The 21,927-nt window shown below is 44.0% G+C and overlaps 1 protein-coding gene across 2 annotated transcripts in view; it reads right to left on the minus strand.

Annotated features, from left to right (window-relative positions):
• Nucleotides 1–21,927, minus strand: part of LOC126039943 (S-adenosyl-L-methionine-dependent tRNA 4-demethylwyosine synthase TYW1-like) — a 112,025-nt gene that overhangs the window by 5,922 nt on the left and 84,176 nt on the right. For both annotated transcript variants that reach the window (XM_049803787.1, XM_049803788.1), the window contains exon 15: nt 9,248–9,415. In XM_049803787.1, the coding sequence (XP_049659744.1) occupies nt 9,248–9,415 (168 nt within the window). The remainder of the gene's footprint in view (nt 1–9,247; nt 9,416–21,927) is intronic.

Raw genomic sequence — 21,927 nt, forward strand, 5'->3', positions numbered from 1 at the left:
GGGCTACCTGGCTGGGGTTGTTTTGTCCATGGACATGGCCAGTCCCTCAAACAGTCTATAGCAAAACTAATATATATACTGCAAAGACGATCAGGAGCCAGGACTGAAACAGAGAGCCACGTTACCTGGGAGCATCAAGAGAGCATGGCTAACATCTCCCTTTTCTCTTATAACTCCCAAGAGTGGATATGAACAGGAAATTTCTTTAAATTATCTTCTGTAGTAGGTTTACAGCTACTCTGGCTGCAGAGAGAGAAGCTTCTTGCCACAGAAGCTGTGGAGAAGAGCTACACTACATATTTCTTTTCTTATCAACATATTTGCATAAGCAATTTTGGGGGTGTAAAAATGTATGCATATATTGAGGACAATATAGTAGTACAATTTACTACATTCCTCCAGACATGCATATTTGCCAAGAAATAAACACAGGGTTTATATGAAGGGATAAAATAGAGAAGAGAGGCAGAGATGGTGACACATGAAACGCTAACACTGAAAAATGGAAGTCAGCCAAAAATCAGTTAGTTTGTCCTAACAATGATAATGTTATATTTTCTTCACAGAAAAACACACTGAAAAGAGGAGGCTCCTCTTCATCCATTCATTCTGGTCTTTCTCTAAAAAAAAAAAAATTAAAAAATTTCAGGAAAGGACTAAATACTATGAACCACACAAGAGAATAAAGCAGAGCAGTGGGTCAAAGCCTGCTGCGGCTCCTTGCAGACCTTATCCTCACAGAGCAAACCCTGGGTTGGAAGGACAGAGTCCGTCCCCAGTGGGGAGAAGACTCATGGGAAATCTTTCTCTGATGAGCTGTGTTGCAACGCAGCATCCCTGAAGAGCAGAGGGAAGACTGGAAAGATAAAGCCGAGCTTTGGGTCTTGCAACAGCTACTCTTTAATTACTTGAGGACACACAGATTTAGTAGTCCAACAAATGGATTCTTCCCCAGACAGATGCACAGGGTTAGATACAGCAGTTTTATGTGTAGTTTTAAAGACCACACACACACAAATCAATCGGGGTAAGCAGGAAAAAACAGCAGGTGCTTCAGTTGCAGGGAGGCACATTAACTGGGGTAGCATCAGACATGAAGGCAAGGAGAGCCCACTGCTCCTCTGATGGCTTTTCTAGTTATGATTTCCAGCATTTTAAGACCTGGCTTTGCAAATGTTTCAGTAGACACTTATTTTGGTTTGCACATAGCATGAGACTTTAAAGGAGCATTTTGCAAAAGCAAGTCTCAGCAACTCAGCTTTTATCAGGCCAGCAGGTCCGATGCTTCCTAGTCCACACTTTTATGTCCCATCCCAAAAAACAAATTAAACCCAACTGCCAGTTCTGCTCTTAGACAGTCAGAAATTATTAAGCCTTCTCCCTGCCCGAGTGTTAAAATCCCAGCCTAACAACAAAAGCTGACAGCTCATGCAGGGGCTCTGTGCTGCCGGGGTGCCTCACTCCCTGTCTCCTCTCCCCACGGAGCGGCTGGATGCAGCATCGTCTGCACAGCCCCTTCCTGGCTGCCACCCGCAAACCAACTCCCAAGTGCCAACGGCAACGCTGCTGCCTGTGGCATTGGAGACCCAGGGCTGCAAGATGCATTCAGTGTTGCAGGCAGGAAGTTGCTTTTAAAAAAACCAACCCCCGCCCCCCCAAACCCCACAAAGAAATTCCCTAAAACCAAAACCCCAAAAGAACAACAAAATAATTTTGTGTGCAAAGACTTTTTTAAGGGAAGTAATGCATTCAGAACCTGCAAACATTACAGTCCCTGCACTGCCTGAGCATTTAAACACACAGAGGGACTTAAAAAAACCCCAAACAGTACTACACTCCATTTATATTCTTTCCTGAGAAGAAAACTTATCTTTGAATTATCTTTGCAGCAGCAGTCAGGATATCCTCAGTCTCTTTTTCATTGGCTTTCCTTGAAATACTTTCTTTGCTGAGCTTAAATATATTCTTTTGCTATTAAGGAAAAGCATTGTTCTGGAGAGATGGAGTGTGGCTTTGCACACAGGTCTTAAGCAGATTTATTTTTAATTCCATGCTTACATATCTATGGTCCTGAAACTCAAAAACTTGTTTTCAAGTATCCATGCAGTCTCCTGCCAGCTGTGCAGACTGTGTATCTCAGGTCAGGTGAGCTCACAGCCCACGGGGTCACTGAGGACCCCTCGTCCTGCACAGGCACACTACAGCGCTTATATTAAGAGTATTTTGAGGAAAAAAAACCCCACAGTAGAAATGCTCCTCTCCTTAGAGCCCCTGGCAGCAGCTGGAAGAACTCAGCAGCATCAAAACACTGCAAGTTTCATCAATCTGCAGTGACATATGTGAATATTTGAATAAACAGAAAAAGTCCATCCCATCTACTTCTTACGCTGGCCACACTGGCCATATGGCAGGGCAGGAGTTAACACCCATCATCCCTTTTATTTCCTCTTACGTTTTCATTGTCACCAAAAAGACCAGGGGACATTTACAGAACCCAGGTCTGCTGCAGCATATCGGTCCTAAAGAAACAGCACAAAGCTTGCAGAGAATTGCTCTGTGAACCACATCCACACATTTGGTGGGGTAATGTACACATCTGGATTTTCTATAATGGACAGACAGTAGTCTCATGAACTGTCTCGATAGTGCAGCAGGGCTCTTGCAGGCTCCAGGAATTTAAATACCACAGCCACCAAGGCTGTGTGTGAAGCCAGGATGGGCAGGTTCATCCCGCTCTCACCATGGCTGACTCACCGGTCAGCCTTTATGAAAAATAAAAAGTAAAAAAAAATAATAAAAAAAAAAAAATCACATCTTCCTGCTCACTTCACCTCCCCAGGTCGCTTGGCTTAGAAGCATTTAAAACAGCTGGTACCTGAAACAGGAGATGTCTGAGTAGAGAGTAACGGCATGTCAAATGTGTTACTTGGGAATTAGCTACCACTCCAGATTTGCAATGCAGCAGCTTTCAGTTACTGGTTTTCTATTGTGTTCTCCACCATCAGTCACTTCTCTGGGCCAACATCAAAAAGGCAGCTGGAAAAGTGATCTTGATGGCTCCAATCCTGAGCTCCTTAATTTAAATTTGAAGACAGCCCATCAGTGCAATAAACAAAACAGCTTTTACATTTTCACACAGGCTATTATTAAACAGATCATATATAATGGGAGTGCAAAGCACTTACATTACACAACTGCTATGACTATTTTTGTCACCTGCCAGTACAAAGCTCTCCAAGTCAAACAAATAATTCAGTGAATTATTACACACAGTTTCTCACCTAATTAAGGCTCACCATCATTTAAGGCTCCCTTTGTTCAACAGTGGGAGTGACTGAATTGGAGTCACTCAGGAAAAGAAGAAAAAATATTGTAGATAAATTAATCTTAACAGGGTCAAATTGCTTCTTAAAGAGCTAAAAAACTTTTCTTTTTAATTACCAGTTGTAACCTCAGGCTTTAGGGGGAAGAAATTAAGATTAAGCTGATTATTAAATTACAAATGCATGCAATAGAAGGTAATAACCAATCCAACAGGGCACCAGGCATGCAGAGGCAAAAGTCAAACTACATCCCATGTCCATGGAGCTAAATGAAAATCTGCACAGTGACACCAAGCCCCAGGAACAACTGAGCTTTAAACCCCTCAGCAACATTGCAGACAGTATCTATGAACAGTTAACAGCATAAATTTCAGATGGAAACAAAATGTAGCCTTGTAGTTATACATTCAGTGACTTAAGTGCTTATTAGCAATCAGACATGTTAAAGTAGATGAAACGCCTTCCAATACTGGCAACTAGAATGCCTGGAAATGGGACTTGCTATTGTGTTTTCCAAGAGAGTGAAACAAAAAGGTGACACGAAAGCATCGCTGACCCGACCTGTGCACTGCTGGGTGGGCACCATCCCTCGCCAGTGCTGCATGGCCCTACACCGTGGGACCATTGCTCTGCAACTCGTTAGCTTCTATTTATTACATCTAATCTTGTGTGAGTTATTCTAAAGAAAAGATTCATTATTGCAGATTTTTTTTCTCTTAATCCCTACTCGCTGCAGAGCAGAACATCTCATCTGCCAATTAAACCAGCGCTACATCCAGACAGTTTTAATTCTGATGGATGAAAACCGGATTACTTTAGCACAACTGTGATCTTCTTTTAATAACTAACAGATCAAGCACAGCAGAGCCACCTTCCTATTTGGAAGGAGACAACGGAAAGAAAAAACCTTCTGGAAACATAACATTTCATACTCACGCCTGCACTAAGGCTGTTCTTTGGCTACTGAGGTACCTTGTCTTCAGCTGGGGAGGAACCCCATCCCCTGCATCTGCTGCACACACCGGGATGTTGCACCCATTTGGTGACCTTCTGACAGGAAGCAGCAACTCAAGTTTGTTTTTTCCCTTTCACTGTAATGCTGTCACAGGTATGGGGTAACTGATGGGTGAGCAGGCAGAGAACGTGATCTAAATTTTGGATCTGGGATGCTGGATTGCAAGGACAGCTTACACTCTTCAAATAATTTGCAAGGCAGGAAGGAAACAAAATGTGATGGACTATTTTTCTCTAATATAACCCTTGTTTAGTTGATCTGCAGCTGGTAGTTAAGTGCTTCCTTTTCCTCCCTAAATATAGATGAAATGCTCAGCATGGAGCAACTTCAGAGCCTTTCACCCAACCTCTCGAGCCTTCTGCAAGTACAGCCAGGACACACGTGAAGCCTTCACTTCCCATCTGAGCCCCCCACGGTACAGACATGGGCGGTGCTGGAAAATCCAGTGGGAAGGAAAAGGCCGATTCCCTCTTTGCTGGGAAGATTTCTCAGTTGATGGAGAGTAATGAGCACCTTTGGCCAGGCTACTATCTCCCCCCAACTCATTTCAGTTGAAACTACCCACAACACCTGCCTTGGAGGTACCCTGTGTACCCTCAGCACTGCATTTTGGTTATGGGGAATGAAATGATTACAGGGACCTTCCTAAAAGCACCTGCCTTGCATTATTTTGTGGATGGCAGGCTCACCCTGCCATGCTGGAGAATGCAATGCTAACCCTGACCACGTCCACCAGGGAAATAATCCAACTGGTGAGCCAAGGGAGGTCCGGGGCACAGGACTGCATCTGCACCATGAGGGAACATCTGGATCCAGGGTATGGACTCGGATCTGCTTGTGGAAGTCAGGCATATCCATTTATTAAGGCAAAAATGGACGACGACAGCCAGTCTTCTGAGCTCACCAGCCATTCCTTTCACCCTGTTAACTGAGACCTCCAAAGAGAGCAAAAAGGGACAGGATTTCAGGACTATTCCCTGTGCCATGCATGGCTAATTGACACAGAAATCAATCCCAGCATCACAGGAAAGAGGCAGGGATGCTCACACCTACTAGCAGATCTAAGGACCAGACTGAGCAGCAGCACATGATACAAACTGCACTAACGAGAAACTCGCAGCTGTAAAGCAACAGGGAGAACGTGGCTGGAAAACAACCCGCTTGCAAAAGCAAGGTAGATATTTAAATTAACATAATAGGACATAATTAGCAGGCAAGTATTTCAACACAATGGAGCGGGTGGTAAATACAGGCATAAAGCAAATTTGACAAGGTGGAGCAGAGGGTTTTATTCTAGAAATTGCCAAGATGCTAACTTTCATTCAAAAAAAAAAATCTTTTCTGCAAGACAGCTGCAGCACATTCCCCCTTCTTAGGCACTTGTTATGGTAGTCTCAAGGATACGTTTCTTGTTACAACCCAGGCAAAGCAGCTGCCTAAGGTCTCTCTCTGGAAAAGGTTACTTGAATTAACTGTTAAATTATAAAGTTGCTGCTGTCTCAATATCTCAGCCAATTAGTTCAAAAGCGCTGTAATAAATTAGATTTTTTTTGTACCATGGTGTTTATAGGATTTGCTAAAAAGCAAATGTAATTACTCAAGAATTTAGCACTAGTGCTAAAGAAAAGAATCAAAGAAGATGGAGCCAAAACACACCAGGCACCTCTCAAGGAGAGATGGAAACCAGCACGTAGGGGGGAGTGAAAAGCTGGAAGAAGGATGCAGAAAAGACAGGGAAGAAGAGCTCTTCCACCCGTGGGAGCCCAGACCAAGCCAAGGGAGGGCTGCACTCAACCCTGGTTGTCTTTGCTAGTCCTTCAGGCTTAAGCAGCTGATACCCAGTTGGCCCCCAAATAGTGGAAATACCAGTAACTAATGGTTTTTCAGGTCACTGTGAGCAGAGTGCAGGTGGTCTCTGTGTTATTTTTTTAGGGCTCCGTGAGGGCTAACTGGGAAACAAACATTTTGCTGTAAGGCTTAAGTTTATGAGACTTAAGCTGTCCTTGGATAGTGCAGGAGTGCCATATTCAAAGCTCTCCGAGGTTAAGTGGGATACATCTCACTTCCCGAGACCTATTGAGTCCTGAAGGCTTTTACAAGCGCCTCACCTGTAACTGCAAAAAGACACTCAGACACCAGCAACGAGATTCTGGTCAGCAGGAAAAAAAACAAAGGGGGGTATGTGTGTGTGGGGGGGGAAGACCTAAAAGGCCAAGATTTTTAAGACACTGAGGTACCCCTGAAATGCAACAGATCCTATCTCTGTATTGCCTCTTGATTTCCTAAGAAAATAATACCAGACATACAAACTGCAATTTCCTCTACCTAAAATCCCTTTTTCTACCTAAATCCCCGGCCTTAAGAGCCTAAATCCTAAACTATTATTCATCAAGTAAGCAGGCGCCAATCAATGATTCGCCATAAATCAAGGAGCAGAGGCTACAAGCAAGATGCATTATTTCTCTGACATTTCCAGAGTCTTTCATACAGGTTGGTATTACAATATTGGCATTTAAGATTATTAATGTGAGCATTGTTTGAACACCTCAAAACTCAGACCTAGCAGGACACAGTGAAATAAATCACATTTCCTAATGATTTTTATTACCATCTTCCTGCAACTCCGTAACTTTTTAAAGATACCTTTGATTTTGCAATTACTCACTACAGTTTGATTGTTCCCAGAGTAGAGGTTTTCTTGAAATAATATACACTGACAAATTTTATTCTCCACTGGAGCCTGAAATTCAGAATTAATCATAATAGAAATAAATTTATTTTTTATTAGTTCTTTTAGTACTGAGTATAGATTGTTTCCAAAAGACGCCCTCTTCTAACGGCTTTAGAAAGCAAAGCAGCTGTTGAATTCCTCCTGGGCCAGTATCAATCTATTCTTGTTACTAATGGTGTTACTTACATTATGCATCAATAAGTTAGGTGGCAATCTGTTTCCTTTCTTTCTCTGGGCCCTTCACCTTAGAACAGAAAAGAATATTTTTCATTCAAGGATTTGCTCACACACCGTTACCAGTGGCAACAACCAAGACTGAGACTGTAAATAAAGCAACTTTAAGGTGGGTTAAAACAAAAATAATGCCATGTATCCCATTTTTCTCTGTTTCTTTACAGCTGTTCCCATAAAACAGCACATCGCAAAAGCAAGGAACAGTTCTATAACTGTGCTGTTTTCAACAATGAGACTCTAATCCTTTTAAAACACTACTTTAAAATAATTTGGATCTTTTGCAAGTGGTGATTTTAACCAGTTATTTCCTTTGATACTGTGGATAACCTCGCATGGAAAGCCCTACACAACCACTCACTAAAAGCAGCTTCCATTTAAGCAAGGGATGCAAGAGCATCTGTGACTTCAGCAAACAACTGAAGAATATACAACGAGTAAAATCATAATTAGCATAAGTAGCTGCTCCATCAGTTGCCTAGCTAGCACATTATTATACATTTTTACCATCTTTCTGTCAAGCATTTCTGGAGCTCAGAAAGCCAAATTGTACTTGATATCTTTCATATCGAGGCCGCACGTCGAGTACTGTGCTCAGTTTTGGGCCCCTCACTACAAGAAAGACATGGAGGTGCTGGAGTATGTTCAGAGAAGGGCAACCAAGTTGGTGAGGGGCCTGGAGCACAAGTCTTATGAGGACCGGCTGAGGGAACTGTGGTTGTTTTAGTCTAGAAAAGAGGATGCTGAGGGGAGACCTTATCGCTCTCTACAACTGCCTGAAGGGGGGCTGTAGTGAGGTGGGTGCTGGTCTCTTCTGTCAGGTGGCTGGAGATAGGACAAGAGGAAATGGCCTCAAGTTGAGGCAAGGAAGATTTAGGTTAGATATTAGGAAAAAATTTTTTACAAAAGGGTTGTCAAACATTGGAATGGGCTGCCCAGGGAAGCGGTTGAGTCACCATCCCTGGAGATATTAAAAAAGCGAGTGGACAGGGTACTTCAGGACATGGCTTAGTGGGCATGGTTGATGGTTGGACTCGATGATCTTGAAGGTCTTTTCCAACCTAAATGATTCTATATCCTGCATCCTTTAAATGACTTTATTTTTTTGGCATTTCACTTTTATTTCAAATCATGTTCATGCTATTTATGAAGGGACCCAAGTTTCAAACAAACCATTTTATACACATACAGGCTGCTAAGACATGCTTGGCCTGTGAAAGTACTCCAGTAGCATAAGGGATGCTGGACTGGTGTCAGAAAGCAGCACCTCTACCTCTTCTCCATCATTAGGATGGAGAACACGTATAATTGTTCTAGCTGCTTCATCTGCCCTGCAAAACAGTTTTGCAGAAAGGCAGCTCCAGTCTTAAAAGGAAAGCATTTTCTGTTAACATTCACATATGTCTTTTACAAAAATTATTTCTCCAAAGGAAGAAAAATATATTATTTTCTACTCTGGATGAAATGAAGGAGGTCTACAATTCTGGTAGGTATCACAAAGATCCAAGAGAGGAAAAACAGCCCTAACCTATTCTGATGGAGCTTCCTTACTGAGCTGTATATACCACTGAAAACCATCATGACAAAACAGAAACAAGACAAACCAGCAGACCCACATCAACAAGATTTGTTCTTGCCTTTCTCAAAACGCAGAGTGTGAGAAAGCACACAACATATCGCACCGTACTCCTCCTAGAGCCATTAAACGCTTCTTCCCTGGATTGCCACGGTACTGCTGTGAGTTATCACAACTGGCTGGAACCTGCAGTAGCTTCAGTAACTATTCCACAGCCCTCTCTGGAATACATGCTATGCATTTCATGGCCCCACCCCCCCTCCAAAAGTATCCAGCTAACTCTAGAGAGAAAATGTGTTGGAACAAGGTTAATTGTGCAACACTTCCAATGAGAAGATACAGTGCTTGGTATTACACTCTAGCAGTCTCACCTTTTTGTGAGCTATCAGGAGACAGTTTGAGTGTTCGTGCTCGCATGCGATTTCATAATCGGGGACGAGGTCTGCCAGCTCCTGGACGAAGCGCACCACCTCCTCGTGCCAGGGGACGTTGGCCATGGTGAGGTTGCTGGCTGAGCTTTCACCACAGTAGGTCACGCCCTGAGAAGAAACATGGAAACTGTCACTTTCATCTTAACCCTTCACAAGTTCAGGGCAGTGCCAGCACATCAGCTGCAGCAAACCCTGAAAACAGTCTGGTTTGTCCCCGCTTCACACCGTATCTTATGGAAAGGTAACAAATTTGGACGTGGCATCAGAAATCAGTCTCTCTCTCAGTGGCACATCACCAAACCGCTGTGTGCCCAAGCTTCCCCAGCAGTAAAACACAGGCTAGTCTTTATCCTAGAAAGTAGCTTTAAAAGCATTCAAATGATGGACACTCATGCTCCTCAGCTACCAAGGTCACTTCGAGAAGGTCATTTGGTTTTGAAATACAACATGCCTGGAAGAAAGTCTCGCAAACAACCAGTGCAACAAGTCAGTGTGACACTTCTAGAGATAACTGTCCTATGTGCCACAGAGGTAAGGACCTCTCCCCTTCCAAGCCAAGGCTGTGGTTTCTACCACTGTCCTCTAGTATCCATGCAAATCTCGTTCCAGCCCCTTATAAAGCCTTCCTCCCTAATTGTGCCCAGGGAAGCTCCCCCAGCTGTACAGTGCTGGCTCTCCCTGCTTCCAGCTGCTCAATTTAATTACAAGAGAATTAAACTTGCCTATTTTAGATGTAGACAATTGCTGTAACTGCCCCAGATCAAGACCATTTTGGCAATCAAGATGAAAAGACACTCCCTGCACTCTGAAACCCATTTTCTCTCTTCCCAGTGGTGCCCATGCAATGAGATCCAGGTAACCACAACCTGGGGCTCTATGAATACCTACATTGGAGATTTTGAGTAAAACACTCAGTTGTGTTCACCTGATTGTTTTGATCTTGCGATCTCAAGATTCTTCCCAACCACTAGTCATTTTATAGAAAAAATCAAGATAATCCCAGTTTTGGTGTAAGAAATGGGCATTCGTAAAGCATTATGCATCCATGCACAGATGGGCTGGGCAGAGTCCCACCAGGCAGCGGTGCCCAGACAGAGATATGGCTCATTAGGACAAAGGTGTAGATGCAGATGCTAGCAGAGTAGCAGCAGCTTGAGCCCAGAGAAACAGCAGATTTCTTTTAAATGCCTTTCCTTCCAAAGAAAAGGGGTGTGTGTGTGTGTGTGTGGAATATCTGCAAGAGTGCAAACCATCCTTCTCTTCTGTGCATGCACTACGTGTATGATTCTTGAGAGCACAAAGAGCAAAAACACTAAAACAAATTAAATAGTGCAAAAGTAGAACAAAGCAGAGGATGCCTGTGAACCTTGAGGTCTTCCGAAGACAAGTGCTAATTTTGGGTTCAAACCAGAGGGATGGAATTGGGCTTTAAAGGTGAAGAAATGGTGAATTTGCACAGTCCAGTGCCGTATCACCCACTCCCTTCTCTAAGACCTTTGCTAAACTGGAAGAAACTCCATGGGGATGAAAGCTTCTTCACTGGGGGCAAAAACAGAGTTCCCCCAGAAAAAACCAGGGCTTTCCTTCTGCCCCTTTGCTCAACTAAGCTGATTTTCTGCAGTAGCCAAGCACCTAATGATCCTTAATGAAGCCAACAAGTCAACACCTCTGGGAGGGACATACTCTTACTCTCATTTTACAGCCTGGAAAAAAGTGAGACAAAGTTTTGCACGGGGACATGGGGGAGGCCATCAGGGAGGAATGATGGCTGCCCTGGACAGCACCATGGCACTCCTGAAACCTCATCTTCCTAATCCAGCCTGCTTTGTCTCTGGTCTGCTCCTCTCCATGGCAGCACTGCTCCTCCAACTTCCAGTTAGGACAAGACTTTCAAAACCATAAGAAAACTTCAAGGCTAGAGGAACGTGCTGCTCTTTGTTGTTCATTCACTCCTTGGGAGGCAGAAGTACCCCAGTCGCTCAGCAATGAGCTCACTGTTTCAAGGCAACCACAGCACAGACCATGAGAGCTGGTTTGCTACTGGCTCTGCTGCTACCTCCAGCGATTCAAGGCTCCACCAAGACCCTCAACACCAGGATGAAAGGATGAATGCAAAGCCTCATGTGGCCAAGTGCTTCCAGAAACCAGATGGAGAACTCCGCTCAAACTCCTCTGTCTAGCTGAAGAAACACAAGTCACCAGTTTCCAAGATTATTCTTTAATTCCCTGGCTTGGTATCAGCAGCTCTGTTTGGATGGAGGTCTGCAGGCTGCTCAACAAGTGCCTGCTGGGGGTGGGGTGGTGGTGGTAGAATTTTAAGGAAGATATTAGGCCTGTTCCTTACTGTTTTTCCCCCCAGACCTCACCTACAGGAAAGACAGCTACAGTGACTGCCAGGTACTCAGTGCTCCAGACTGTTGTTTAAAATAAAAATAAATTAAAAAAGAAAAATAGAGACCAGGGGCACTTGTCCAAACTGCTCAATATCCTCCCTGGATATCGACGGCCATGAGCTAGCTACAAAAATAACATCAGCACAGTAAAGCCAATGCAAACACAGTCAGTAAACACACAGATTATTTTTCAGGACTGAATACACAAGCAAACACCCAAAAATATAAAGACATTTGTAAAAATTCCTTCCAGCTCATCTTACTCTTACTATCTTTTGCTTAAATTAATTCAATAAATATTGAGAATGGTTTGGAAAAAAGTCCATCTCTGCATGCGCCTCCTGCACACATAGAGGTATGGTGAAAATCCAGGCTCGAGACGGTGCTGTAGAGAAATTCTTATTGCTTACTGATGAGTAGAACTGACTCGATGACATTAAAAAGCAGCTTGTGTCGTTTTGGTCAAAGGCCACCTGAACGATTGAGGAATTTCTATAATCCTACCACTCCACAAAGAGTCCATGCTGCTTTGTGAAATGCTGAGAGCTGAAGTAATTGCCCCAGAGCAAACGTCCACAGGAAACATTGAGGGATTTTTTATAAGATTGATTTGCACTGATTGTGGATCTCCCACCTGTTGCTGTCTGCCAGCAGAAAGGCCAGCAGCATCGCTCATGCACCTCCAAAGCCCCCATCACTCCTGATCTCTCCTGACTTGGCAAAAGTAAAGGTCATGCAGTGCTGGCATGTTGTACCTGCACCCAAAAAAAAAAAGAAAAAAAAAGTCCATGGGGTGGGAAGTACCCAGCACATGCAGGCTGATGTGATGAGCACTATGAGCATCTCTTAGGCAGAGCACAGAGAAGTTGCCCACCACACATCGGTCTGCAAAGCTCTGCAGCTCGCTAGTGTGAACAGGCAGGAGCATGATCTTTGGGGAAACAGCTTTTCTGATAATTTTCTGGAAGTACACTCAAAACTAGTCACTAATTTAGAAGTGGTATTGTTCAAAAGACACCTTAATCTCAGGTTTAATTGTATTAAGTCAGCAGAGATAGTGGGTTCTTGCTCCAGCTCCCTTCCCAACCACCTGATACAGCAAACGAACTGAAGGAGGGCACATTGGAGTGGGACGTGTTCCTGCTGTGCCCTACACAAAGCCAAGACACAAGCACTGCTCATTTGGGTGATTTACTTGCAACAGAAGCTGAGGTCCTCTGGGTCACTGCAATACCCAGCCCCTGCAGCAGCCACCTCCATGCCCTGCAACAATCACTGGTCAGTGAATGCAACCCCTCAAGTTCTCCTATACCCCACTCCACCCACCTTCAGCCTCATCATTTTGAGATCAGTTGCTCTTAATTTGGAGATTTGATCACTTGAACCTCCTGAATTACTGATTTAGTCTTATGTATTGGTTTTGTCTGGCAAGGTTTTGGTAGCGGGGGGGGGCAGTTCAGGGGTGGCAAGAAGCTGCTGGAAGCTTCCCCTGTGTTCGAGAGAGAGCGAGCCCATACCAGCCGGCTCTGAGACGGACCCGCCGCGGGCCAAGGCCGAGCCAATCAGTGATAGTGGTAACGCCTCTGTGATAACATTTTTAAGAAGGAAAAAAGTTGGGACGGAGAGAAACTGCCGCCGGAGTGAGGAGTGAGAACATGTAAGAGAAACAAGCCTGCGGACACCAAGGTCAGTGCAGAAGGAGGGGGAGGAGATGCTCCAGGCGCCGGAGTGAAGATTCCCCTGCAGCCCATGGTGAAGACCCTGGTGAGGCAGGCTGTCCCCCTGCAGTCCAGGGAGGTCCACGGTGGAGCAGATCTCCACCTGTAGCCCGTGGAGGACCCCACGCCGGAGCAGGTGGGTTCCCGAAGGAGGCTGTGACCCCGTGGGAACCCTGCGCCAGAGCAGGTTCCTGGCAGGACCTGCGGATCTGTGGAGAGAGGAGCCCACGGAGCAGGTTTTCTGGCAGGACTTGTGACCCCGTGGGGGACCCACGCTGGAGCAGTGTGCTCCTGAAGGACTGCACACCATGGAATGGACCCATGCTGGAGCAGTTTGTGAAGAACTGCAGCCCATGGGAATGGCCCACGTTGGAGGAGTTCGTGGAGGACTGTCTCCCGTGGGTGGGACCCCACGCTGGAGCAGGGGAAGAGTGTGATCAGCCCTCGCCCTGAGGAGGTGAAGCGGCAGAAAATAACGTGTGATGACCATAAAAACCCCATCCCTGTCCCCCTGTGCCGCTGGGGGGGCTTGGTGGTGAAATCCAGGAGTGTAGTTGTGCCCGGGAAGAAGGGAGGGGTGGTGGGAATGTGTTCTGAGATTTCGTTTTATTTCTCATTACCTTGCTCTGGTTGATTTGTAATAAATTGAGTTAATTTTCCCAAACTGAGTCTGTTTTGCCCGTGACGGTAATTAGTGAATGATCTCTCCTGTCCTTATCTCAACCCGCAAGCCTTTTGTTATATTTTCTCTCCCCTGTCCAGCTGAGGATGGGGGAGTGATAGAACGGCTTTGGTGGGCACCTGGTGTTTAGCCAGGGTTAACCCATCACATCTTATTTCACTACTGCTTTGCTCCATCTTTAATTTAGTAAAATTCTCATAAATTAGCCAGCAGTATGTGGCTTGCTGAGATGTATTTTTGCTTATTTCTTTCTTTCCAGATAAAAGTAATTAAAGCCTCATGCAACTGGTTTAACCTGTGGTATCACAACACAAATCACAAGCCCACCCCACCCAAAAGGGCAAACTCACACAAGAAATAGCTTTTCTTCTAGACAAAAGCCCAACTCCTCTGTACCTCTGTAGATGGTTTCATCACCTTTGCTCTTTGGCTGAGCTATTTTATTCCAATCACAAAATCCCATCAAGTACCAGTCTTTAAAACAGAGCACACACAATTTTATGGATTATTATGTTATGCATTCTCATGTTTTTCCTCTGTGAAGAACACTTCTACTTCTTTTAAGTGGCATTTGCATCCACGCTATATTTACAGCACCTGGTCCCAGCTGACACTGCACTCCCAAAACATAATTCACGTACATTAAAGTTGAACATGTCATGTTCAGCAATAAACAGAGACAGATCCTTTGCAAACACTTAAAATTAGAGCAAGGTGAACCACACAGTGCTTAAATAGGGCTACAAAAGAAACAGACTCCTGATAATTAGAAACTGTACAAGTTTTGGAAGCAATTACTTTCTCACTGGTAAATTTATGAGGGACCTCCTCTATTAAACTGCCCAAGCAAAGGATATTAGAGCCATGCACCATAACTCAGAGCCAGCATGGAAACAGGTTGACTGTGCACAACCGCAGACAAGTCAGGGGAGTGTTAAAAAGGGAAGTGCATCAATTTTTTAGCCCGGCTCTGAAAGTCTGAAAAAGACTTTAAACATTCTTATATTACAGCAGCCAGCCACGCAAATAATAGGATATGTATCTCCAAAGTTCAGCTGTATAGACGCAGCTCCATATAGCAATATTTTCCCCACGTTCATTATACAGATTATGATTTGAGCAGCATGAAAAATGTATAACTACAGAGGGGTAAAATTCTTAGGAAGCTACAACATGACTCATTCTTTTAATAAACTTCAAAGATATCATTTACAAGCAAAGAGAGCGCAGAGGCAAATGGAATAACTAAGTGCTTGGATGGCTGATTAATTCACAAGCACAAATCAATGAAAATCAGCTTAGCGGCACACCGAATGAAAGCACATCAGCTTTCAACTTCCCCAACTTCTTAAAACTTGAGTTAATTAACAGTGCTGATACCACTTAAAAAGTGTGAACAGTTGATTAGGGCGGTCATGTTATATTTTTCAGTAATACATGAAGACAGTTATTAAGACATCAAGTATTAAAAAAGGAAACCATTCTATTGTACACCCTAAGCTCTTACACCAACTTCCCTGCAGTGGCAACATCAACGATGCTGCCTCTTAATTAGTCTTTAATAAGGGTGCTTTTAGCATCCTAATCATGCCACATAGCTTTGGCCAAATACCTTGAAACGCAGAAGCCTTTTGAAAAGCATCTCAGCTATTCTTCGTTATGCCAGTACAAATCCAGAGCAACTGTGCTGGGCGTGCTCTGGATTTCTGTGCTGCTGAAATGGAGCCGAGGGTGCACAATTGTATTTAAGCAACGCCTTGTGCTAAGATGATTATTGCTGCAGCAAGAAGCACAAGCAGCACATCTCTTCTACTGCGATCTGGCTCCTTGCCGGAGATCTCAACAGCCAGCAAACATTTTAATCCACGCAGCTACGAAGGAAAGATCACGAGGGAACTAAATATGACAGCGCTTTGTTTCTCAACTTTGAAACTCCAGGCTTCCCGACTTAATTTACTGAACAAGAGAATTTTCTTAACTCCTAGCCCACAAATTAGAAATTTGTTTAATTGAGGCTCGCGTGAATTAACAGAAGAACAAAGTGTCAGCCAAGCTGCTGAGTGACAGAGCCACTGTTTAAAAACTGGGGCAGCCCTGACCCAAGACAAATATAAAAAGCCTCAAATGACATGTTGATAGATTGCACTCTCTGCAATAAAAATGCTTATGATCCGAGCATCGGCATTGTCCAAATTATATACACAAGCTCTCATGCACGTCTGCTCCTTGGTGGAGTGCATTCAGGCTTATTGGTTGTTTTTAATAATCGCTTTCAAGTTGATTTAATGAAGGACGTTGGTTTATTTGTGTCTGTTAAATTTGAAAAGCAGGAATGGAAATAGTTAGTTACGCAGCATAACCCCAATATTTAACACCAGCTGTCCAGATGCACCACACGTATGGCTATATGCAGATCGGTGCTACAGTGGTCCATAAATCTTCAGCAACTCCCTTGAAGTCAAAGGAACTTCTCCTGTAAAAGCCAAACTCTGAAATGCTGGATGCAGCCTTTCATTCCAGCTCCTCAAAATGAACCATATAGATACTGAGAGAGAAATAGCCACTGTTAAATCACTCACTTCTCTGCTCCTTAGGCCCTGTTAAAGAGAGATTGCACAGAGGAAGGCAGAAGGAATAGAAAGACTCAGACTGGAAGGCAGGAGGTGAATTTTCAGCCAGTGACCTGCTTTGTTATGACCCACTCCTACCCTGCCTCAGTTTCCCCAGCTGCAAAACACAGTACATAGTGCTAGTCCTTCTTCTCCTGCAAGCAAGCACTCAGAGCCATGGACAGAAATTTATTATTACAGACTGTTAGTTGAGCACAGCAGCATGGGGCCATCACACACAACCAGTCTCTATATGCTCCTTATTTTCTTCAGCTTCCCTTGGTCATACCTAAAACTCTCACAAGCCTAATGCAATTTCGAAGCCCTGTGCTTCCTAATTACTTTGGATACTAACCTTTATTGAAACACAGAAAATAGCCGAGAACAACCCATTTTAGCTTGGATTTTCATCAGGCTTACATTTGCACACAAGCCCAGTGCTGGACTGCAAAAATTCCTCCTCAATTTCAGAAATGTATTTGTATCAAACCACAGGCTTGGACTAAAGATGGACTTTTCAATGAAACTGTGTGGCAGTGTCACCTGCAAATTCAAAATTTAGTCATTCACCTATGTTTGCAGTGAAACTTGTTATTGAGTCTTACTATGTACTCACATGAAAAAACCCACTGATGTCAAGGCGAACTCCTCAGACACATCTGTTAGTAACTTGTAACCTTTAGCTGCATCAACAGAAATAACAAGCTGCGTCCCTGTCTCTGTCGCCCACAGATGCTAATAAGGAAAGGAGTAGCTTTCACAGCAGAGGCTGCTCAGGACCCACCTGGAGGTAGCTTTCCACAGCAGTCCAGGGCAACTGGGATTTATCCAGCAGAGTCATACACCTCGGGTGCCCAACCACCCTGCAGCTCTCCGGCATGATGGTGAGATGGATGCAGCCCTAGGCACAGCCCCGGGCAGCCCTGCCACTGCCTACCTGGCCACCTTGGACTATCCATGCCTCGTGTCTTGTCCTTGGACCCATGACTCACAGTTGAGAGGACATTAAGTGGTCAGTGCTTTTTTTCCAGGCATGGAAATTACACATTGTTTGGATTTATTTCATAGTAGGCACTAGGACAGGAGATTTTTTTTACCTTCACCTTCTCTTCATCTAAATGTAGACTGGAATGGTAGCAAGACTCCGAATAGCTTTTTGACAAGTGGGGGCAATTGCCTCTGCTGCATGCAATTAAAAACTCATTAAAGCAGAGCTCATTTTCCTCATTATTTTAAGCACTTATATAATCTTTACTGTTAAAATGACAAGACTGAGTAGACTGGGACAGACTTCCCTCTGGTCTTTCTTTTCAGACACTTACTTGGTCATTTTAATTCCATACCAAAGCCTCAGATACCAACTGCAGGAGCTGCAGTCCCAGAATATCAATCTTAGCTCCACCAGACACCAAGCCCATCCACCAATACGAGCTCAGCGCAAGCATGCTGCACTGGAGCTGCAGAAAAATCATCAGGGACAAGCGCCTTCAAGTAGCTGAAAACTGATTTCATGAAGGCTTGAGGAAATTCTGTGCAGTGCCATGACTCTCTGCTCTGCCCTGCCCAAGTCCTGCCCTCAGACAACACCATGATATGAACAGCCCTCAAACAAAGGACAAGTCAGGCTTTTTTTTTTTTTCTTTTCTTTTCCCCTTAAATTAAAACAGATGGAGAGAAGCAGCAAGGCTCTGCTCAGGCAGGCAGCAAAGGCTGCAAGATGAAGCTTCACTTTAGCAAATACAGACCACTTCCCTAGGGATGTCATTTCACCTGCAGCTCTGACCAGAGCAACCGTATCTCCCACACCATTGCAGAAGCAGCTCTGAAATCAAAAGCCATGTTTGCAAGGTTGGGCACTTGACATGCACGCTTGAGTACCTGATGTACACACTTGCATATGCACAACCTTAAAGCTACTGACAGTGCAGAGAGGATGCGTGGACACAGCCACAATTAAACATGCAAGTATGCCCAGCTGCTCCGTGATCTGTCTGCAACGACCAAAGGTCCAGACTGGGTTTCTGTGCGCTTATTTGGCCTTACACTAACATGACCTTGCAGCACACTCCACTCACACATCTGAATGAGCTCTTTACGACCCATTTACATTTCATATAAAAATCCTTTTGCCCCTTTACTTTAAGAAGGAATATAAATGGCAAAATACTGCATGTCAACACAAGCCTCTGGCTGTTAAAACAAAAAGACGGTAACATTGCAAAAAGATGAGGTGCACGTTCTAGATCTTAAATATAACGATGAACTTTGCACAGCTATGACAGTGACATTATGGCATTAAAACAGACTAAGGGAATAAATAAAATTGATGCGTATTTAATAACCACATGACTGATTCTTCCTTTACTTGGGTTTTACACAAGGGTAATCAAGGCTAATTTCTATTGGCTTAAATAAGAGAATAGGGTCCCACAGAGTTACACTGCTGTAAGATACTCATGTAAATGAGAACAAGTATTAAGCCCTGCAAGAATCTAAATCTCTATCCACTCCACTCCATGAGCCTCTCCGGAGCAACAGTGGATTAGCTACATTCATTTTAAATGAACGTCATTTATCTCAAGTATTTAAGCAGGAAATCCCACTGAGATGAGCCTTATTTTCTGGAAGATGCTTTGCAGTATCTTGTAATATTTTTTTGTTTATTTTCTTTGAGCAGGACCTGGCCTTTGCCTTTTTAACCTATCACACTGGGGTTTTAGGAAAAAAAAAAATGCTAAGCCCTATCCATATGCCAAATAGGTTCTTCAATATGCTTCATCCTCAACGGAACACAATAAATTACTTTTAATAAAAAATATCAAGCCTTTTGGGGAAAATTCCCAGGTCACAAACACTGTGCGAACACCACAACTGCTGGGGCTGGACTAAAGGCCAGTTACACACTGGCAGGAGTTTTTGTCCAAGTGCAGATCAATACATAGAACACATAAAAGGGAATACCGACAGCAACAACGAGTGCTAAATTTGAACACATCTCAACTCTACCTGTCTTCCTTTGGGTCAGAATTTAACTCCTGACTTTATGCACTGTAGCATCAAGCATCACTTTGAAAGCTGTGGGATTATACCTATGTGATCACTCTGCTTACATTCACTTTGCCTGCACAATTGCAAACTCACAGGCTTTGCGGGGGTAGCCCTCTTCTGCTCTTCTCCTTTGCTGAGAAGGAGATCTGCTCACCTTTTACTCCAGAGCAGTCAAACATCGCAGGGACAGAGACCCCGGCTTTTTGCTTCACCCCACAGGTGTACAGGCAGAAGCAACAAAGCAACTTGAAGCATTCTCAACCCCAGTTTGCTCAACAGCACAGCTGAGATACCTCTGAAACTACTGCAGCAGCCATCTGCACCAGTGATCCTGCCATAAGAGAAGGCAGATCTCATGGGTAGGGCATTGGACAAGAGCTTTGCAAGCCAGGATTAAAGATGATCAGATGAAAACAAGTTGCCTGCAGAGCACACAGCTAAATACAAAGGAGGATAACCTACTAATTTATAGTTAGGCCAGTCCACAGGGTAAGGGTCTGAGTGCAGGCACAGCAGCAACATGAACATCTCCAGCAGGGCAGGGGACACACCGCCCCACCAGCAATCAATCAACGCTTCAGAGAAGGACAGCCAAGTAAAGAAACCATCCTTAAGATGACATCCCCTCTGTCAGCCTCTCCGGTTGGTACTTGGCTGGACTCTCTCACTACCCCACAGCAACACAACTCATTGTTCATCAGCTACTCCAAAACGTGTCACTTACTCCCTCTGGTCAAGAAAAGGGAAAAATTGGTTCCATGCTTGAGGTGAGAAACTATGTAATCCCCTCCCATTTCGAAGTCACAGAGACTGTGCAGCAAGAAGAGAAAGCCATTGCACCTCCCTACTGAGCCAAATCTTCTGCAATTTAGAAACGCCACTGTTTAGCGGGAACTGGCAGAAGAAACTATGTGAAACAAATAAGGCCACTGACTTGGGCTAATACTATATCTAGTGTGAGCTACTTTCCCTCTGCAGAGCACCAAGCGTCCACCTTTTGGAACATTACTCTTGCTCCAAAGAGGCAAGGAAGAAAGGCAACTGTGTTAAAAAAATCCTTGCTCTCACATAACAACATCCCATATAAAAATCTGCAAGCAAGACCTTTCGTCCAACTCCGGGTCTATATAAACACAACCCATTGTTAAGAAAAACCCCCGCTCCAGGGAAGCCATCACAAAATTTGTGACTTTGAAAAGGGATGGAGATGCCATTTAAACCCCAAATGTTGTGCCAGGACAGAGTTGCACCGTTTGTTTCAGACATTGATACCAGTTCAGCTCCCAGTGCAAATGGGTACTGCCAGCAACACTGCTCATGATGGCATGCTTCATACTTCAAATATATGAACCCTACTTTCCTGTCCTCAAATTAAGATAACAGGACAGCACAGCTCTATTTAAAAGCTCAATTAAATGGAAAAAAATTGAAACTATTTCAGAGCCTGCTGGTGAACGAGGTGGAGCAGCACCCAGACAATTCATTTCTGCTGCTGAAGCTGAAAAGGAATTAGTGTGTTTTCTTGTACTCAGCTCCTCGCTTCTGTCTTGTGGGGCTTAGCTGCTGTCAGACTTGCTCTATGGTTTTGAGAGCTTTGGAAAATCATCCTCCCTCCACTAGACCAGAAAAAAAGAGCAAACTGTATAAGACTTTTTTGGATTTAGAGTATACAGATCACAATGAAGTTGTGAAATGCTGTACTGTGAGTTTTAATGACAGCTGTAACCAGAGAAGGGAAGACATTCCTCATTGCTCCCAGCCTAAGTACAGCAACTAGGAGAGACATGCTGCATCCTTTGAAAAGGCTTAAACCTGAGTCTCCCTGTGTCCCTGAGTACTGCTCTTGCAATTAGAAAGACAAGAAGCTTTCCACATGCCAACTACAGACTGCTTTTGTGGTCACAGTATAGGCATAATGCTAACCCATTCACAGAAGAAGAAACTGAGGCATAAGATGTTTTGTCCCTTAGCTTGAAGGCACCACGATCTGACAATGATCAGCACCCTGGTAGTCACTTCTGTCCTCCAGTACTTGCAGAACTTCACTTATCTGCTGGAATATTTCTGAAAAAATTACATTTAGATCAAAGCATCCCACTTGCAAATTTAATTAAGTAACATTAAACAGCATACACCTTTGAAAAAAACAAACCCCAAAAAACCCCAACAA

This window comes from Accipiter gentilis, chromosome 6 (genome assembly GCF_929443795.1).
Source record: "Accipiter gentilis chromosome 6, bAccGen1.1, whole genome shotgun sequence".
In the NCBI taxonomy this organism is placed as follows: Eukaryota; Metazoa; Chordata; class Aves; order Accipitriformes; family Accipitridae; genus Astur; species Astur gentilis.